Source organism: Hoplias malabaricus, chromosome 2, assembly GCF_029633855.1.
Source record: "Hoplias malabaricus isolate fHopMal1 chromosome 2, fHopMal1.hap1, whole genome shotgun sequence".
In the NCBI taxonomy this organism is placed as follows: domain Eukaryota; kingdom Metazoa; phylum Chordata; class Actinopteri; order Characiformes; family Erythrinidae; genus Hoplias; species Hoplias malabaricus.
Genome location: NC_089801.1, coordinates 50,216,386 through 50,237,913, shown reverse-complemented (window position 1 = coordinate 50,237,913; position 21,528 = coordinate 50,216,386). Strand labels below are relative to the sequence as shown.

General features: G+C 37.7%; 1 protein-coding gene across 3 annotated transcripts in view; it reads right to left on the bottom strand.

The window, feature by feature from the left end:
- Positions 1-125: 125 nt before the first annotated feature.
- The window catches only part of pds5a (PDS5 cohesin associated factor A), a 37,689-nt gene continuing 16,286 nt past the window's right edge, over positions 126-21,528 (bottom strand). For 2 of the 3 annotated variants that reach the window (XM_066659983.1, XM_066659984.1), the window contains exons 7-34: positions 21,135-21,215; positions 20,902-21,042; positions 20,604-20,719; positions 20,398-20,492; positions 20,126-20,271; positions 19,808-19,959; positions 18,046-18,159; positions 17,825-17,906; positions 17,657-17,705; positions 17,363-17,502; positions 16,955-17,070; positions 16,376-16,481; positions 16,103-16,263; positions 15,874-15,997; positions 15,572-15,730; positions 15,410-15,478; positions 14,581-14,717; positions 14,314-14,437; positions 12,597-12,801; positions 12,036-12,150; positions 11,772-11,904; positions 11,126-11,245; positions 10,881-10,949; positions 10,321-10,475; positions 10,101-10,185; positions 7,991-8,334; positions 7,484-7,724; positions 126-1,848 (exon numbers count right to left, since the gene is read on the bottom strand). In XM_066659983.1, coding sequence (XP_066516080.1) covers positions 1,816-1,848; positions 7,484-7,724; positions 7,991-8,334; positions 10,101-10,185; positions 10,321-10,475; positions 10,881-10,949; positions 11,126-11,245; positions 11,772-11,904; positions 12,036-12,150; positions 12,597-12,801; positions 14,314-14,437; positions 14,581-14,717; positions 15,410-15,478; positions 15,572-15,730; positions 15,874-15,997; positions 16,103-16,263; positions 16,376-16,481; positions 16,955-17,070; positions 17,363-17,502; positions 17,657-17,705; positions 17,825-17,906; positions 18,046-18,159; positions 19,808-19,959; positions 20,126-20,271; positions 20,398-20,492; positions 20,604-20,719; positions 20,902-21,042; positions 21,135-21,215 — 3,612 coding nt within the window. In that variant the 3' untranslated portion in view covers positions 126-1,815. The remainder of the gene's footprint in view (positions 1,849-7,483; positions 7,725-7,990; positions 8,335-10,100; positions 10,186-10,320; positions 10,476-10,880; positions 10,950-11,125; positions 11,246-11,771; positions 11,905-12,035; positions 12,151-12,596; positions 12,802-14,313; positions 14,438-14,580; positions 14,718-15,409; positions 15,479-15,571; positions 15,731-15,873; positions 15,998-16,102; positions 16,264-16,375; positions 16,482-16,954; positions 17,071-17,362; positions 17,503-17,656; positions 17,706-17,824; positions 17,907-18,045; positions 18,160-19,807; positions 19,960-20,125; positions 20,272-20,397; positions 20,493-20,603; positions 20,720-20,901; positions 21,043-21,134; positions 21,216-21,528) is intronic. The other variant, XM_066659985.1, reaches the window with a different exon arrangement.

The following is a 21,528-nucleotide window of genomic DNA, read 5'->3' as shown; positions in this document are numbered from 1 at the left end:
ATCACCATGTTCAATATTGCACGAAGAAGCAGCAATGGGTTAAATGGGGGGTGGGAACTGGAAAAAAATAAAAAAACAAAAAAAAAGGAGACAAAGTTTAAACAAGCTGTACAAGCATGGTTATTTATTGTGAAACTATCATTTTTCTTTGAATAAAAACAAGCTCGAAAAAGAAAAACCGTGTGTCTTGTTTGTAATTAAGGGACCAAAACTCTTTTTCATCAAACAAAACCATTCAGTCATTTTTTAAAAGTGAAAACTGTTTGGATGACAAGGGCTTTAGAACAAACAGCCATTAAAAAAAATTAAGCATTAGCAAAAAGGACCCATCCTAAAATGATGAAAGAGAAAAACCTAATATCTTGAAGGTAAACCAGAGATGTTTCAAATCTTTCAATACTCAATACTTTCTTGAATGCAATAAAATAACTGCACTGAATATTAAATCTTGAGTTTAAAACTTAAGAATATATAAAAAATCTACAGCATCACCCCCCCCTCATTAGATTATGAGGAAGCAGTAGGAAGAATGATTTTTTTTTGTATTTTTAAGATCTGTACAAAACAGAATATCACAATTTTAAAACAATGTTTGTTGGGTTTAATTCAATCAACCAGCACTTTTGGACGCTGAACCCAAACAAGAAATAAGACCCGTGCTGCTTTGAACTGAAAACAGCACACAGAGACACCACATCCACAAGTGTGGAAACCCAGCTGTTGAGGTTTCAAAAGGCAAAAGAGGCAGCTTAAGCTGATCTAAGAACAGCTCTGCCATCTTATGTACTGTTTACATACAGGAATATGTGAAATTAAAGGAATACTCCACCACTTTTCAATCAAATCCTGATGATCTGCTGCTTCTGTATCATGGTCAATTACTAATGCGTGACAATTTTTACACATATTCCTCTAGCTGGGAAAAAAAATAATCAAATCAATGGGATTCATATTTTAATTTACATTTAAAGGCACAATAATAAAACAGCTTATTTAATTCAAAGGAATGGAGGTTGGTTAAAAAAATGCTCAACTGAAACAGAAAATATAGGATTAGGGTTAGAAAATATAGGACATGAGATTAGTTTATGAAGACCACTAATAATTAAGAAAAAAATATGGGAAGGTCCATTCCAGTGTCACAGTATTTATGACTGTGTCTATTATGAGTCTGATAATATCATAATGATGACATATTTAAAAATACAGAATAACATTAATAAAAAAAACAAAATGACATGAGTAAATATTCTTGGTCAACAGAACATGTTTATCCCCTTAAAATATGTAACCACTGCTCACTAAAATTTTCCTGTCAGCTGGACCCTGCTAAAAATTAGATTGAAAACTGGAGTATTCCTTTAAGGCTGCTATATTCTTCACAGCCTGATGGAAAGTCTAAAGCTGCCATCAGTTTGCCTTGTCCAATCCAGCCATGCTGTATGCAATGCGTGTGCCTGTTCAGAAAAAAAAAAGAAGCAGGAGACGGGACAGGAAACAGGAAATCTTTTCAGGCATTTAATAAGCAACTCTAGTTTGGTTTAAAACTGTCATCCCCCCCACCCAATTTTTTTTTTTTTTAAAAATGGCTCCTGACCGTGGTAAAGAACAGAAATCAAACATACGAATTAACAGTTTTGTCTATATTTGATAAATCTGAAGAGGAGATAAAGAGAAGCCGATCCTCATTTTTCTGAAGTGGAGGTTCCTGGAGTTTAGGTATTTCAATGTGAGCGCATACAGTGAGAGAGTAGTGCGCATAAGGAGCAAAAGAGCTGTATGATGTTGTGCCATCTGTTGGTCATTAAGGTGATTTTACTGCTTCTTTTTTGCAGGCCTTCGTTTTACCTGAGTGTAAAAAAACATAAATGATGATATATACATGAACATATAAAAGCATTAATATTATGCACAATACTATGCTATACACAACATACACATTAGTGTAGCTAATATCATTGATAATGGCTTGATATGAAATGTACCATTGCAGAGAAACTCAATCGGAATTGACGAAATGTGTGGTGATAGGAATCAGACGGATTACTGTCTAATGACATGTTAGAGGTCTGACTGATAGCATGGACCAGCACACAACTTTGACTAACATCGCAAGGCATTTGGATTTGTTTAGAAGTTTTAGGGTTTTCTTTCCTCATCACATTAAGCCCAATGCTTCCCATTGTCCTGAGATAGAACATGCTTGTCTGTTTATAAGATTATGTCTGACCTCAGGTGTCTTCCTCATATAATGCATTTATATGAAATGGCATCAGCATTATTATAATTACCAACATTCAAAACACATTCTGGAGTTAAGAAGTTTTGTAAAATTCAATGTTAACCTTAAAACTATTTAATGACAAATACAAAGAACAGATTTCCAGTGTCTACAATGAACAAATTAATTACATTTTGTAAATATAAAAAAATGTCTGCAAATTCATTTTTGCAAATTAATTACTTTGAGAGTAAAAATGTCAGTTATTTTTAACCATCTACTATACTATACAAGTGTGTTAAGATTCAGGAAAACCAGAGAAAATCTCAGTCTATGTAGGGCAAACCTGTAAAACAGTGCTGAATGAGTGAGACCTTCGAGCCCTCAGACAGCACTGCATAATATCATCATGCTACTGTGAAAAATAAAGTAATGCTGACTCAGGAGTCCTCGTCACTTAACACAGTCAGACGCTGCATCAAGAAACAACGTCAAACACTATTATGCAAGGAAATAACCAGACATCAGTTCTGTGTAGATTTTCTTCAGAGTTGTCTGGGCCTAAGCTCATCTCATATAATCCAGAAGAAAAGAATAACCAAATTCTCTCAGGCATGAGGGTGCATCAGTGCACATGGTATGCATGAAAATATCATTGATGCCGATATGTATATTGGGATTTTATAGAGATGGGATTTGTTGCCAGCAGGGCTATGCCACTTATTTCAAGACAATGCATGTGCTACTGCAGTGTGATTTTCAAGACAGAAGGAGTTAGACTGTCCTGCCTGATCTTTTTCTTGTAGTGCATCATTAACAGAAGAATTTGACAACAGTGACCACGAGCTGCTGAGTAGCTGAATCATGCAAGAATGGGGCAAAAGCCCATTTTCTAAACTTTACCCCAGTTCCAGTGTTTAAACACTATGCAATTAAAAGGAAAGGTGATAAAATGGTAATTCGTTGCAGGCATCAAATAAAAAAAAAAATCGGATTAAATTATTAAAACAAAATACTATACAGTTTGTTAGTGCAAACATTGGAAATCTATTTTTTGTACATCTATTAGTTAAATAATATTTCAAGAGAATAAACCAATCACACACTTGTTTTTATTAGATTTCACAAAAAAAAAAAAAAAAAAAAAAAATCAAAATTTCCAGAAACAATTTATTGGTATCAGTACCAAATCTAATTTTCAATATACAGCATAAACTAGTTTAAAAAAAAATTAAAATTTCTATACCATTGCAAATGGTTCTTGTAACTTCTACTATGGTCTTATAAATGTACAATAGATGATGCAGCAGTTTTCTAGCCAGTCAACTGCATGTCATGGCTAAAACCAGAGGTTACTGATGACCTCCAGTTGTTCAGTGTGCCTGCTCACAAGATGGAGAAAAGCTCGCCACAGTGCAAAGCGTAATCAAAAGGTACAAGGTGGTCCACACTGGGAAAATCGTAAAGGAATTGGTAGGAAGCCAAAACTGAGCCTTAAGCTACCAAGAATGTTAATACAGAAGGCCTAAAATAGTGGTTCTCAAACTTTTTAGACCAAGTACCACCTATTATCAAATCAAAGCCTCCAGGTACCACCTATCAATCCTGTGTCTTGCTTTTATATTTGTAATATGCATGCATTACACAAAGTTGTTCTAAAATAATTACTAAAAATTATAAAGCGAATATAAATTGTTATGCTTAAATTGAATGTTTCAAATACAAACCGAATTCCAACAAAGTTGGGACACTAAACAAATTGTGAATAAAAACTGAATGCAATGACTTGAGAAACTGGTCTCCTCTGTCCCCAGACGTCTGTTGAGTGTTGTAAGAAGAAGGGGGGGGGGTGCCACACAGTGATAAAAAAATGGCCTTGTCCCAACTTTTTTGGGATTTGTTGACACTGAAATTTTGAAACAACATATTTTTCCTTTAAAATGTTACATTTACTCAGATGAAACTTTTGATCTGTCATCTATGTTCTATTACGAATAAAATATTGACATTTGCCATCTCCACATCATTGCATTCAGTTTTTATTCACAATTTGTTTAGTGTCCCAACTTTTTTGGAATCCGGTTTGTACATTTATGAGAATTTTGGGGAAAGTTTATTTGAAAGAAATAAAAACATGGAGAGATAACTTTAATTTGTGCTTTAAAAGACTATAGGTGAAAGCAGCGCTGCACTTGGAGCTGTTAAACAGTGATTTGGGACTCTAATGATGAATAGATTGGCCACGTTATTTTTCCTTTAGTTAAGCCTCATCTCTATTTATGCCTCTAAATTTAGTCCTTCTGCACTTAGGAATATTTCGTGGGGTTGGTCTCTGTTTTTCTAGTTTGCACTTTGCTGTTTTTGCAATAAAATCCAAATTACTTATGTCTGTCTCTAGCCTTTGTTTACATTTAGTAAGAAGCTGAAACTAGGCTTTCTTTACATGGCTTTTGCAAAAATACTGGGAGATCACGTTCCCTCCCTGGAAGTAAGAAGCGGGGTAGCGCTGCACTAGCCCTTCTCTTATAGAGGTACTGAATAGTTTCTTTGTAGCCCTAGCTGTATTTTATTTATTTTTTAACACAAACTAAGCTTAATTATGAAAACCGTTACACATTATGTAGTTTACACATGAAAGTTTTTCAGCTTCAGATGTTCAGTTATTAATTAATCTTTTAATTAAGTAGTAATTTTTTACGAGGCCACCTAGCATACCACCACTTTGCTGCTGTTTGAGAACCACTGCTCTAAGAAGAATCCAAGGATCACCCCCAAGGCAATCTTGATGAATATGAGCAACTCTGGTACCAATATTTTTAGGCAGACACTACAAAATGCTGGTCTAAAGACGTATGGGGTAAGTAATTGGCCTCCACTTCCAGTGGATACATGCCAAAAGACGTGTTCATTATAAGAACCAAATGATTGCTGGGATAGAAAATAAAGGTTTTTGCATTTCCAGAAATTATTAATAGCATTAATTATAAAATTAATTATAAATTAAAGTTTGGCAGGGTAACAAAAATTCAGAAGGCCAGATTTGACTTGGTTAGAAATTATCAAGAGGAGACCTCCCATTTCTGGAACAAGGTTCTTTATGAAAGAATTACTTGTATCAGTAGGCAATGAAGAAAACAACAGTATACAGAAGAGGAAGGGCTCATGATCCAGAGCGTACAACTTTACCTGTCATACATGGTAGAGAGAGAACTGTGGCATGGGCATGCAAGGCTGCCAATGGAAATAGGTCAGTGGTATGTATTTACGATGTGACTGCTTATAGAAGTAGCAGGATGAGTTCTGAATTACACAGTTCTACACTTCATACTGAGATTCAACCAAATGCTACACAACTGATACACAAGTGCTTCAAAGTACAGATGCATAAAGACTTAAAACCTACAGAGGAAGCAACCCAAGAGATCCTTAAAGCATAAGAAATTGATTATTCTTTAAAGGCCTTGTCACCTGACCACTAAGCTATTTTTTTTTTCACTTAACGAAGACAAAACCAATTGAAAAAAGACCCACAAGCAAGAAGCAACAGAAGGTGGCTGCACTTAAGGCCAGGCAAAATATCCCAAGGGAGGGAACTCAACATTTGCTGAGTCTATGTATTTAATTTTTTTATTATTAAAGGTAATGTCAATGATTTTGGGGATACACTTATCTCCTTTTTTTACGTTCAAAAGCCTTGTTTTTTTAAAGTGGAATGGCATGCTTGAAAAAAACAAATGACTGAATCTGCCATGTTTTACATAGCGCTTTTCCACCAATGAGGGCATGGTTCCAGTTTGTGAACTAAATTTGGAGCCGTTCAGCACGTTTCCACTGACTCACAAACCATAAAAAGGAGTTCTCAACTGGAACCAAAGTAGAGTAGGTTCTTCAGTGTGAACCATGGCTTCATCCGTGGGTGTGTCGAGATTCAGTAACTCAAGAAAGAGGCCAGAGCCTCAAATACAGCGTCATCGCCCAGTGGAGCTGGACGGGGTCATTTACATAATTTCATATATTTAAATAATAGGAAATAGCACAGGAACATGCTCTTTTTGTGTGGCTGTGTTTGGCTCTGCGTTAGTTTCTCTGCTGTTCACAAACTCAGCAGGACAGCTCAGAACTCTGCAACATTTACACACATTATATCTCACACAGAGAGAGGAGGACTGATGAACTTGTCTTATTTCACATGAGTATGTCTTTGCCTGAAATATTGTAAAGGGAATTGATGGAGAGATATTGTGTGGCGTTAGTGTGTTTATAAAACTCCATATAGCTGCACACAGCTTCCTTAAACTTCACGTTTTAACTTTAACCACAGTTGCATTGAATAAATAAGTAATTGTAATTCTTAAAATCAACAAAATATTCTTGGTTTTTGTTCTTTGGTGGTAGATTATCTAGTATTTATTTTGAAATAAAATGAACATGAAAAACACTGATGTTGGTGTTACATATTCTGAAAAAATCTTTGTGGTCTTTTTTTTTTTATTTGTGCATTTATAATTGATCAGTCATGCCCTCCATATTTTTGGTAAAACACAATCGCATAATAAAAACCACACATATATTTTAAATGCCAGAAACACCTCTATGACAGTGGCTATACAGCTAATGGCTTTCCGGGTAAATTAGACTTGCCCAATTTTCTTTTTTTCCCTTGTTGTTTTTCACCCATTTACAGGGCATTTTATTTTGATTTCGAGCACCTAAACAAGACTGGATACCTAGGAAATGGTGAGGAAGCAGCCTCATAATATTATAAAAAGTGTTTTTGATTAAAATCTAAACATAAAACATCGCCTTTAAAAATATTCCTTAAATTTATAGCTCTTAGTTTGTCCAAATATTTCTCTGACGCTGAAAATGGAGGAAGTATTTAAAAAGTTATTAATTCTTAAGTGTTAATAGAGGATATTTGTTCATCCCCTTGAATTAAAGCTGAATATTTATCTTTCATCACATCACATCTTAATTTTTCATTTTGATCTCAAATTTATTCTAGCCAAAAATATCCATAAGTGCAAAAATAGGAGTCATGAACACTCACTAGTTACTGGATAGTGAGCGATACAACCCCTGTTTTCTATCACCACAATTGTCAAAGAATCAGAGTTAGATTCTCTATAATAAATGCATTTCAAAGAGTAAATTATGCAGAATTTCCCTTTACAGCTTTAACCAATACCCATTTCTAATAAATATAACTGCCATGTATGCATTATTTTGTTACAGCAGCTGCAACATATTTATGAAACTCACTGCCAGTTTGACCTGCTCTGCTCCGTAGCTGGTTAGACTCTTACTGTGGGGATGGACACACCCTTTCTGAGGACAGATTATTTCCCCCTGATCCTCTGCTAACTGACTGAGGGAGAAAAAACCCTCTGGGCTTGATTCCAACTCTCTCTCTGTGTCTCCCTCACTGCCATACCAGCTCCAGCGGTGTGTATCGACTTTATCATTTCGTTTTCCTACCCTTGCTGCTTCTGGGAAAAAGAAGCTGCCGCCACATTCACAATGCAGTAATGAAAGCAATGTCAAATATTCATTTGCAGTTTGTAATTTAACATATAATATCAAACACAATTGACACCATGACTTTTTTTAATGATCTTTCACATTAGTAAAGCTGGATAAAATTAAAGCCCAAAGTGAGCACCACATAAAAGGAAAATTTTGGAGTGGATTATGTTATCTGCCTGTGATATCAAGGTTTGAGAATTTCCTCAAAACATGAACATTAAAAGTGACTAGTAAAAGTGTTACCTTTGCAGGTCCACCCTCTGTTGCCCTGCCCTCTTGGAATCTACTTTTTGTTGTTTTGGTATCTTGCCACTGACTGTTTCAGATGATGTTGTGGACGTGGTTTCTTGGGAAGGTGCTGCTCTCTTCCTACCACGCCCAGCTCCTACCCCTGTTGGAGTTGTGCCCTCTTTTTCTGTGTTGGCTGTAGATGCAGAATTTTTTGGGGGCCTTCCTCTTCGAGGTTTGTTGGGCAGGGGCTGCGATCCAGCCGATGGATTTGAAGCAACACTGTTCTCTGTCCCATCGCTCGCAGGAGCACTCCTCTTTCTCCCACTACCCTGAGCTTGAGTAGCTGGTGCCTCCTCCTATGAAAGGAGATTAATGTGAACAAAACCTCACAAACAAACGAACACATTTCAATCCATATAGAAGCATTGCAAATGTAAATGAACTGCACTGGCTTGTCAAAATGATCCTCGGTTGTGATGAACTGGCTGGTAGTTGATCTCTAATTAAAGAGAGCTAGCATTATAAAGTTCACTCTAGTATTTGAGTCATCACTTTCCTTTGCATTTAAATGCAGATAGTAGTACGAGAATCAACATTTTTTGGGACTGAACATCTCAGGTAAGTTGGGGGAGCTGTTGTAGTTGAAAACAAACCAGGTACCAGCTACCAAACTGCAAGTAAAGACAAGTAGCAACAAATAGTGTAGATACCATGCAGCGAAAAAGCATCATTAGGTTATTAATCAAGTGTGACGTGGCCAACTTCATTCATTCATTATTTGTAACCGCTTATCCAGTTCAGGGTTGCAGTGGGTCCAGAGCCTACCTGGAATCATTGGGCGCAAGGCGGGAATGCACCCTGGAGGGGGCTCCAGTCCTTCACAGGGCGACACACACACACATTCACTCACACCTACGGACACCTTTTGAGTCGCCAATCCACCTACCAACATGTGTTTTTGGACTGTGGGCGGAAACCAGAGCACCCGGAGGAAACCCACGCGGACACAGGGAGAACTCCTCACAGACAGTCACCCGGAGCAGGAATCGAACCCACAACCTCCAGGTCCCTGGAGCTGTGTGACTGAGACACTACCTGCTGCGCCACCATGCCGCGACGTGGCCAACTTCCGTGCCCGTAAGGGCCAAAGCCACACCCCACGTTACCACAGCCATGGGTGTCACAATTGCCCATTCAATTGGAAGTGTAAATCTATCTGTTATGCAACCTCATGGAACCCTACGTCAAACAACAGAGCAAACTAGATTGTTTTTTTGCATTCTTGGCCAATCACATGTAGGCCCAGGTGCCTCCACTAACTGAACTAATGCAGGAGTTTGTTAGCTGCTTCCAACTAGTGGAATCAAATGCATGGATCCTACAGTGTTTCCCCACAGGTGTTTGATGTCCAGTGGGAGCAGAGTAATGCATACAGCACAGTTGTGAAAAACATGATACTAAAATGCCAAAAGGCTGCGTTGCAAGAGTCAAGGCTGGATTATACTTCTCAGGATTTCCCGCAGCGCTTTACAGTTAGGGCGGCCGCCTTGACAACCCCGTCCAGCCCCCTCCCCCACGATTCGTTTCGTGCAATTCGTTCAGTATTTAATCAAGGCGTCCGATGTGTTTGTGTGTGGCTTTCTGCTATGTCCAGTAAAACACTCAATAATAAGAGATCCTTCAATGTTCCAGAATACTTTCTGTGACTCATTTAATGCGTTATTCCTCAGTTTTCAGTCACAAACACGCTTCTGAAGTATAATCCAGTGTTGAAGATGAGCTGTGTGTCATGTGTACACAAGGCCAGAGCATGTGCAGCCCATGCTTGTTTTGAATCATTGATTGGATTTTGCACTTGATTTGTGAACTGATTCGCTCAATGAGTCGACTCTACACTCAACCCATCGTTTAAGTTCCTCAAAGCGTCCAAACATGACATTGAGCACATAATTCACGAAATATCATTGGAGTTATATAAGACCGAATGATGACTCTGTTCATTTGAGCTTTGACTCCGCATGTGAGGGGGTGGTTAGAGAATTGTTGCCCTGTTGTCCACCACCCCCCGGTTACAAACAAGAACCAGTGAATCACAGTTGAGATGTGCCCTAAATTATCTCACCTTAATTCCTTCTTCTGCTTTGACAATTTGTGGATTCTCTTCATTTTCTCTTGCCCCTGCTTCAGAGACCCCAGTACTTATTTCCCTATATTTTAGAGAGGGGGGAGAATCAGAATTTCTGTATTTTTAGAGGCTTCTCATTGTGATTACATGAGGAGGAAGAAGGAAAGAAAAGAAAAAAAACAAAAAAAACACCGCCTTTACAGGAATAATCCTATACCTGTTTTTTGGGGTTGCAGGAGAGATTGGCTGGGAGTTGGTGCTTGCATTGCTTCCTGTGTCCGAGATAGCTGTTTTGATATATGGTCTGCGGGTTGTTGTGAATGTTAAAGGCTTGTTCACTGCTCCTAACACTCCTGTCTGCTTGGGAGGTTGCTGCAGGGCACATTACTCATTATATTCAAACAGAAAATTTATAAATAATAGTACAACATATTCTAGAGAAATAAACACATTTGTTGGAGCCCATCAGAAATAATTTGAAACTGACTAAATTAATTGGAATTCCTTGTAGTTTATTACTTATTTAATAAAAGACTGCTTTTGATTTTTTATTCACACCAGAAAACTGTTTTAATTCAGTCACTTTTCAGGAGAAAAGCATTAGCTCTAAGCGCACCAACAAATTAGTCCATGTCTGTATGTTAAAGCCTGGTATGCTACATGGTTACAGAGTAAATGGTAACGAGAATAACTTAACATGACGTGGGATTTATTATATTTAATATATTAAAGGAAATATTTGTTTAGAACATGACACATGAAGATACAGGACCTTACCTGGATTTTGCCAGTAAGCAAAACATTTCTAGCCTCAGCAGAGATATAGTCTTTATCATTATTGAAGTCCTATAAGGAAGAATCAAATTATAGTAAAATTATAGTCTAAATTTGCATTTAGTACTTTCAGTTAATGAATTTAGTATTTTTAATACGTTGTGAAGTTTGCTCCAAGTTAATGCACAAATAACTGGAGCTGGCCTAGATTTCTGACACAGTGAGGGGACCACAGCAGTGGTGATTACCTTGTCAGGTGGAGTGAAAAACTTAGTTGGTAGCACTGGGTCTTTGGGTGAGTCCAGGTGGCAGGAAGTACTCTTGTTTGTGATTACAAACAGTGCCACATCACAAACAACATAGAGTTTCTGTGGTCAAAATAAATAAATTAATAAATAAATAAATTAGAACAATAATGTCCCAAAATTATTCAACTAAGCCAGACCTCATTTATCCATCCATCCATCCATTATCTGTAACCGCTTATCCAATCTAGGGTCGCGGGGGGTCCAGAGCCCACCTGGAATCATCGGGCGCAAGGCGGGAATACACCCTGGAGGGGACACCAGTCCCCCACAGGGCAACACAGACACACACACCTACGGACACTTTTGAGTCGCCAATCCACCTGCAACGTGTGTTTTTGGACTGTGGGAGGAAACCGGAGCACCCGGAGGAAACCCACACGGACACGGGGAGAACACACCAACTCCTCACAGACAGTCACCCGGAGCTGGAATCGAACCCACAACCTCCAGGCCCCTGGAGCTGTGTGACTGTGACACTACCTGCTGCGCCACCGTGCCGCCCCAGACCTCATTTATTTACAGGCTAATTTACAGACAGATTTATTACAGCCTTTATTTACAGAGATTTATTTACTGAATTACAGACCTCATTAGCCTTGGGGTCATCAGGTGCTTGTGCGTCTTTTGTTTGTTTGATATTCTCCACCATTTTCCTCAAGAATGAATGGCTGTTATTCTCATTCTTTGTCATCAGCACTTCCAACATGAACCACAAACACCTGGTAAGAGCCAGAGAAATGATTTAATAACAACACAAATCTCATGGAAATATACACATGCCATGGAGAGCAAAGCACATTCAGCCATAATTAATACAGGCATCGGATTTATATCTAAATAGAACACTCACTCTTTCATATCTCTGAGCTGTTCGAAGTCCTGTGGTTTGGTAAAGTCTGGGTCATGTGCTAAAAGATGAATCATGTACGGGACCACATACTCTGGCAGGAGGGACAGGAGCTTCTCTGGAGAAGCAGAAAAAGAGACCTGTCACTACATTCACCAAATGCCATTTATAGTGATATATATGTATATATATATATATATATATATATATATATATATATATATATATATATATATATATATATATATATATATATATATATATATATATATATGTGTGTGTGTGTGTGTGTGTGTGTGTGTGTGTGTGTGTATCTCATACATATACATGTGATCATGAGTGTGTGTGTGGGTCTACCAAGCACCAGACCAGAACAAGTGGGGTTCAGCGTTACACACCTCAAAATCGTGAATTATCACAGATTAGAATAGTTTCTCTGTTCTTTTTGAATTGCCTGCAGAAGTTCTTCAATGTGCTATATTAATTTCATGTATCAAGATAACCATGGTTAAAGTTTTCAGTTTTTTTTTTTTTTTAAACAGAGAGGCCTATTTGTGTCCTCACCATGAGCCATGGGGTTCTGTTTGATGTATTCCCTACGGACGCTTATGTTTTTGAGCAGGCACTGTCTGGCATGGGCACGTCTTTCCTTGACTGGGTCTTTAGCACACAGAGCAAATACAGCCATGTACTCCAAGGGCAGCAGTAGCTTTACTAATGCCACGTGCAGTTTCTGAGCAAAGATCTGACGCACCTGGTAGCATTCATCCTGCGGGTAGAGAAGATTTGAACATTATAATAACCAAACATATACAGTAGAGATAGAAATTAGAGAATTTTCCTAAATTCCAAAGTCACTACTCAAAGTTATACTATCATGATTAAAAAAAAAAAGCTGTGAAATTTGAAAGAGCTATGATCAATAAAGACAATGTGGCGATTGTCACAGCTTTCAAAAATTAGTAGGGATTGTACAGGTCTTTGGTGATATCCTGCAAGGGCAGATGTGTTAAAGTCATGTATTGCAATGTCTCACACTGCTCTGTTTTGACTCTTTCCACAATTTTGCACTATTGTTAATGTAGTGGGATTCTTAGCCATAACTTTGTCACCAATAATATTACAGAGATTCTTAATAGAGTTCAGATCAGGACACTGTCCTGGCCGTTTCATTATTTTAATGTTAAAAACCTCAAGTAGGTGTTTTACCAGATTTACAGTGTGCCAAGGGACATTATCTTGCTTATAATTACTGACGGTTTGAAAGCTGTTAGCAGGAAGGGAACTGAATGTAACTGAAGGTACTTCTGTTAAACATTAACATTCACCTTGCCATGTAGCTCTCTAAAATACCAAGTTTTTGTTTTACAAAACATTCCCCAATCCATGACGGTGCCATTTTAGGTTCATTGTTTCCGCAAATAAATGTTAAGCACAAAACTTTAGTTTTTTTTTTTCACACTAAAGTGAACTGGACCTATTCTCCTCTGCCCACACAAAATGCTCCTCAGCAAAGGCTAGTCCAGCTTTTGGATAAGAGGCTTTGTTACTGTGAAGAGGACTTTCAGTTTGAATACTCTCAGATGACAGACAAAACCTTGTCGACTCAGCAAAAACTGGATGAGCACTCTAGTTGGAGTGTTGAACCAAATCCTCCATCAAGAGTCTGTATCATTCTGTTCTCTTAAACCGTTGTCTGATGCAGACAACCAGCATTTTTGGGGGAAATGGAATGAAATAAGGACATTGTAAGGATTCAATATTCTTGAAATCACTGCCATCGATGGAACACTTTTCTCATGCCATGGCCATCCGTTCTGCATTCATCTTAACAACCAGCAAAAACAAGGTTAACAAACACCTTGACTTGCTATGTTGAAAAACGGAGTGTTGCTTATTAAAACAGGGATTGTCAGATTAGAGCCCTATGTGTGTGAAATCTTCAGTAAAACCCCCTTAAGCCTGAAATGACAATTGATGTCCTTTATTTAAAATAAAGCACTCTCAAATGCATTTCTTCAGTTATTAGCCAATATTTTTTAATGCTGAAATACTGTACCTCCACCATTGAGACTGGAGAAGCTAGCAGTGAAAATGATAAGCCAGAACAAAAGGGCTTCATTCAAGATATTAGCAGCAAAAACTGAATTATCACAGACTTTTCATTCAAATTTCATCTCATCTGTTCATGCTAAGATAACTTTTAATTGGATGAGCAGTGATTTTAAATTTAGAAAAAAGTGGAAGTTTTAAGATGCATGTGTGTTTGTGTAAGTCTCACATTAATAACAAGTCCACAGAGCTGGAACTGTTCTGGGGTGATGATTTCATGGTAGCAGGGTTCTTGAGCCAGTTTCAAGATGGCGCTTCCTGCTGCCAATCTTAGCCGTGACATGTCTGATTTACTACACACATGGATGTAGAAGACAGAAAAAACATTACACATATGTATCTGGAATGAAAACAATTCTAGAAAAATTAAATAACTTCAAATGTACCATGAAAATGTACTTATTTGTTTCCTATTTAGTGACTTTATGTTTCCTACCAGATCTTCTTTTGCTCTGTTAGATCTCCCTCACTGACCAGCATAGCAGAAAGCAGCCTAAGAGTGGAATTTGCTGATTTAGACTGATTATTCTTCATTCCCAGCAACCACCGCACCAGTAGCTTAATAGCCTGAACCTGGAAAACAGATATATGCATTAAATTGTGTTAGTAAAGGAATAATACCCACTAACGTACAATAAACTAAACAATAACTTATAAACACAACAAGTGTGTCAGACACTGTGTAGGGCAAAAACAGCAAAGGTGCAGGGAGATGTTATATAAATGAGCTCTTCTAGGAAACCATGCTAATCAAACTTCTGTCATCTGGAAATATTTTAGAAGAGATGAACCAAAAGTACACTATATAAAGCTACACTAAAGTATAACAAATATATTTGCAATGCATAACCATATCAAAATTAAACATCCAACAACAATAGCAAGGCAAAACACAATGAAACCAGATAAGCATCAGTGTTTTCTGAATGCCCACTCAAGAAGACAATAAATTTGCTAGTGAACAAAAATGTATTTTTGTTGACCGCAAAAGAAGAACATTTTCATTTTGCACATTTATTGTTTTATTATTTTTTTGCCTTTGTCTTTTAAAAAGTGTGGTCTAAGGAAGCACAGAAGCTTAAAGTTTAATTTAGAGTTAAACATTATTTAACCTCAACTTAAATTTAATAACACTAATCAGAAACCTAAAAATAAGCAAATCCTGAGCTCCTGTTTGTTTTAGTTTATAAAGTGTTTACTAGTTATTTTTCAAATGACTAGTTGACTTGTAAAAAATGACTATTCTTGCATATCCTAATACATACCTTTGCCAGCACTTCAGGGGAAACCTCATCATCTGCTGTCCACAGTCTACCGTTCTTACTGCCCACAGACTAAGGGAGGGATAGGTAGAACATTTAGTGGCAGGTAGAAATTTTATCCATTACAAAAATAATATCAAGGAGCAAAAGACCTCTAAAACTTACTCTGTCATTCATCAGCAGGTCTTTCACTATGAAGTTGGCCACTATGGACTTCATAGGAGAGGCAAACTGATCTGGAGCCAGCATTGAAATATGACCCAGCGAGACCAGAGGAGTGATCAACTGCTCTGGGACATCAGCATTCAAACTACGAGACAGTGGCTGAGGGGAATGTTTAAAAATAAATAAATAAATAAAATGTGAGAGAAACAACATGGATTTTAGTGCTATCATAAGCAAATTTCGTATAATTAAAACTGAATCTAAATATGATTCCATAAAAGGTAGTTCCACATCAGCTTTACCTCAAATATCTGCGCAAGCTGAACTTCTTTGTTGTGAAAGATAGCATGGATGCAGTGTACTGCCTGTTTGGCCTGGTGTGGGGTGCCTCTCTTAGCTTTCTGGTGTAGTATTGGAATTAGAGTCCTTAAAAATTACATTAAAAAAATAATAATAAATAAGACCAATGAAATACAGTTTAACAATAAGTAGGCAAGAGTACAAAGTGTCAGCGTGCATGTGATTTCATACGATCGGATTTGTGGCAGTTCACTCTCAATCTTCTGACCAGTGTTTCTGAAAATTTGAATAGCAGCTTCTGCTACTTTGTCGTCCTCCATTTTCAGACATTGTAGCAGAGACTCGTATGTTTCAGGTGAATGGAATGCTGTGGGATGGGTGAATGACAAAACCTGCAAGAGTGTGTTCAAGAACAAGACATACAAGTAACTTTAGAGCTGTATCAGTCAACTGCAGTATAACAGAAAAATTTTATTATTTACAGTATTACAATCATTCTCTCACTTTGAGTAGTTCCAGGCCAGCGCGGATGGCAGCATCTGGAGTCACCCCCTCATCTTCATCATCAGCGGTGCCTTCAACTGACTTATTCAAAAGCTTCACAAGAGCACTACACACACAAAAACACATTACTGCAATGGCCTAATTGGAATTATATTTATTGTATTTACACTTTGTCACCACTAGATGTCTAAACCACAAGTCATTGCTCAGTTACACAACATTTGAGAATTCCTATGGCCCATTTATATGCCGCTTATCTTGCTCCTTCATGTCTCTTTATAAAGAAACAAACAATGAAAATGTGTTTTTCTTTATGAAAGCAAACTTTATTATGGGGAAAATAAATAAATAAATATACAAAATTTCACTTAAAATTTAAAATAAACCTTAGCTTGTATAGCATGTATATCATCATCATTCTACTCTACATTTTTTCTAATATTTGTCTCCATCAAATACAAAACTTGATGAAACAAAATATGTAATTGTACACTGCCTTGGGAAGTGTTTACAAGTTTTGTTTATAAGCTGACAAGAAGCTAATGAAAATGTTAGCTCCTTCAGTCCCAGTGGGCATACCTGATGGCTTCTGAATCAATATGCACTGGTGCAATTCTCTCCAGAAGAAACTTCACCATCTCCAGGAAGGGATTTGTGGGCTGTTTTGGATACGTCAGTTTTCGTGTTATCTCTCTCTGTAAAAAATAGAAACATTCAAATCTTTTTTGCCATCTTGCCAGGGAAACTGTCTTTAATATTGGTGCTAAACAGGGCAGTAAAATAATTGTGCTACATTTATATTGTGGCATACTATAATGTGACAAATCTTGAAGATTGCACAAACTGTATTTTGACTTAAGTAAAGACTGAATTGCATTTTTTAACCAAAAGTTTACATATTATTAAATTAACACCTTAATCAAATTATGAGCACTGAAAACTTTATTATTGCAAATAAATAATATTTTGTGCAGTTTTCAAACTCACCACACACTGCTCTGCCTGTTTACAAGAGCAAGTCGGGCTAATGAGCTGGTCCAGCTGCATGCGCAGTTTCTCATCTTCACCCAGAACTTGATTAAACTTCTTCATGAAGTCCTGAGCTTTCCCTGGGTCAGGCAGATTCTCTAAATAAGAGAGGAAAGGCATATGAGAGAGAGGGAGGAAGTGATGGAAATGGAGAATGACAAAGTGAGATTTTAGAATAGATTTATTTAAAAGTTAATGCTTAAACAAATTGAGAGGTATATCTGCACAATTATTGAAGGTGCATGCACTCACTGGCAATGGTCATGAGCTTTCCAAACATGGCTGATGTGTTTGCTTCAGACTGTGGAGGAGAGGAACAAAGAAAATGTATGCAATTATTTGACTATTAACTTGCTGTAATCAGCTCTAGTACCAAATTCCATGCTACAGATGTGTAAAGAATGTAACCATGTTCCATACTGTGGGCTGTTTATGTAGATCCAGTAGCTCCCTTACGAGTCCTCTCAGCATGTTCTGACACTTCCACATTTCGTTCAGTGCTCTAACACCACAAACAAATCATTCACCACAAGGGAGGGGTCAGTAATTAACATCAAAATCTTTAGCCTGTTTTTCTCATTTGTTGCGAGAGCATGGCTAATTGATATGGAATAGTCTATAGTGTATTATGACTGACTTACTTTACAGCATTGTTGTCCAGGCAGGCATAAAGGTAATACAAACATTTCATCTTCTCCTCAGTCTCCAAACTGTGAGGAACCATGAACTGTGCAAAGATTTTCTCCACCAGCAACCTTCAGAAAACACACACAAAAAAGCTCTATGATTTAGGTGTTTGAACAGAGAATAAAGGCAGCTTATCAAGAACTTGTACATGTTCTTGTACAATATGACATCTACACGCTAGATCCTCTATTTGGGCCTGAGACGTGATATATACATTTTAAATGTCGATTCTGCTTAATTACAGAGATTATATCCACATTAAGATAAGGCATTAGGATGGCAATGAAAAAAATTCATTGTTTTCAGTATGTGCATAACGTGATGCCCTAGATTGATCACTTTGTGGTGCAGCAGGTAGTGTCACTGTCACACAGCTCCAGGGACCTGGGGTTGTGGGTTCAAGCCCTCCTCCCTGGGCTTTGAAGAGTTCTGTGTGTTCCCAAGTTCCAAAAACACATGTTGGTAGGTGGATTGGTGACACAAAAGTGTCCAAGTGTGTGTGAGTCAGAATGTGTTGCCCTGCGAAGTACTGGCACCCCCTCCAGGGTGAATTCCTTACTTGTTTACTAGGACATCCCTAGTAATAACAACCTGCACACTAATGGTAAAATAATACAGATAGATTTAATTCCTTATGTCACATCATCTTATCTGCTTGGTTATTTCAGGGATGCACAGTCTACATGGTGAGCAAAAAAATACAAGACATCTCTGACACCTTCCATTACCTCTAGCTCCTCTGGGGAATCCCCATCTCGTCCTCAGGCTAGCTGAAGATAAAACCCCTCTAAAGAACACTGGGTGTACTCCAGTTCCTCTTTCAAGTTGTCCATGTGTGGAATCCTCCAGAAGGTGTCATCCAAGGGACATCCTTCCCAGATACCCAAATGACCTCAACAGGCTCCTCTCAAAGGAACAATAGCTTTACTCTACTCCTCATCTGATTATGGAGAGTGTGCTCAGAGGTCAGCTGGAGAAAACGCATTTTCAAACTTGTATCCAAGATCTTGTTGCTTTTTTTTTTTTGTTCTTTACCCACTGCTCATGACCACTTTACCCCTATGGTCAATCTCATGATCCCTCTTTCCATTCAACACCCCTAAATAATTAAACTCCAATAATTAGGGTAGGTTCTCGCTCTCTTTTGCCACCTTCTTCAAGAAATAATCATGGCCTAAGATTGGCTTATACAGACTGCTTCACACTCGGCTGCAAACTCCTCAAATGCAGGTTGCAGGCCTCTGAACAAATAAGCAAAAAGGACAACATCTGCAAATTGCAAAGATGAAACCTCCCTAGTCCTCTCACAGAAGCCCAGTCTCAGACTATGACTTGCCACCATGTCCATAAATCTCAGGAACAGGAGTAGAAGCAAATCCCTGGCTGAGCCCACCACCCAGCATGCACAAGTGTGACTTAAAGCCAAGAACGCAAACAACACAAACTCAGAGCACTGAAATAGACTGAAAAGCCAAGAAAATATCTCAGGAAATGGTGTATCTCCAAATTCACAAAACAAATGTAGAATGGAGTGGCCATCTCCCATGCCCACCCAGTTATCTGGAAGTGAGCAAAGGGCTTATTCTAAACAAACAAAAACATGGTTGGCCATTTTATTTTTGACCACATACAGTGTTAATTTATTCAATATTCCACATCCTTAAGCAGTTGTTGCTTTTTATTTAGTAGTATATGACAAGATATTTACAAACTTACTTGTCATCAATGCTGTTCTGGTAATATATATGCAGTAGCTTGTCTTTAATCCAGCTGATTTTCTGAGCCGACTCTTTGCCAGCTTCGTGGTGCAGGCAATATTTCTTATACAGCTGAGCCAATCCCATCATTGCCTCTTTACGGACTCTCCACTAAAGCACATGCACACACACACACACACACACACAAATAAATAAATAAATAAATGACAACACATAAATCATTTTGGTTGTTAAAAATGTTGTTTCTGTAACTGTCACTTTACCAGTAAGTTTCACAATTTTCTTGCATTTATTTGTACAGTATTTTCAGACATACCCTCTTATCCAACATCCTCTCTCTGACAAATCCCAACAGCTGATCATTAACCAAGTTTAGATCCTTCTTTCCTGCGTTGATTATGGTCACAATTACATCATGCCTGATGGCCTCTTCAGGATCATGTGATCTCACCTTCAAGTACTCTGGCAAATTAACAATAAAGTTATGACAGAATAGAGAAAATCTCAAATAGCAATCATATAAACATAATAGAATTTCAGGGGGGGGGGGGGGGAATGAACAACAATAATAATTTTATTTTAAGACACCTGTAAGGTCCTTGGCAAGGTCTGGATGGTTCATGAGGCAGTGACTGGCGAATTTCACACACTCCAATCTCACAGGTACATGGATATCATTAAACCTATCAATAAGCCGGTAAAGAATTGTCAAATAAAGGGAAAAACAAATTCACTGCCTATTTAAAGAATATCCACAAAAATGTCTTTTAGATATTAGATATGTATATTCACACCTTCCCAGGAAGCACTGCCAGAGTGGGCGGTTTTGTGTAGCCAGCTCAGAGTCTTTAGCTCCAAAGAGTTTAGCCAACAGTTTTACAACAGCCAATCTCTCCTCTCCATCATTGCTCTGTGCATACAAAAACAGATTTAATTATTATTTAATTATATTAAATACTATTATTTTATTTTGCATGACACATGGCACTTTATCCTAGGCTATATGAAAATAATGTGTGTGTGTAGGGGGTGTATCCACATTTATAGCTTGATATTTAGATGATCTCAGTGTATACTCAGGGCATGCTTCACCTTCAGTTTGAACTCCAGCTGTGGCATGACTGACACCAGCAGCAATGGGTCAATGGCAAAGAGCTCCTGTATTAGGTCAAATACATGTTCGGACAGATCGCTGACAGATGACTTCCCCATCACAAGCACCTGATTAAAAAACTAGAGAATCCCGGAAAAAGGGTTATTTAAAAAAATACAGGTGAAACATACACATTAACAGAAAAGGAGAAATGGAGGCAATCAACACTCACTGAAGCAATACAGGTTTCAATCGTCTGCACAGTCCTCTTTAGCAATGTCTTGGCCAAGTCATATGCCTGTTTATTTAGGTTCTACACAAACAGAGGAACAGAATTACAATATTATTTACTGTACAAATATCTAAACGTGCACACACAATAATAGACTATTAGAGCTGAACAGCAAATCTCTACCAGGAAAACTGTACAGATGAGATGAAGCAAGAACAACCTAGGGATCTTACTGGCACAAAAATGCAATTTAAAAATGGGACAACTCATGAACTGATGCACTGAATCTTAGCCAACTCAATATTAGAGTTAATTCCAAAAGACTAGCTCTCATCAATTAACCAGAAATAATCAGAATCTTATCATTTAAAAACTTTAACAAAATTATAATAGT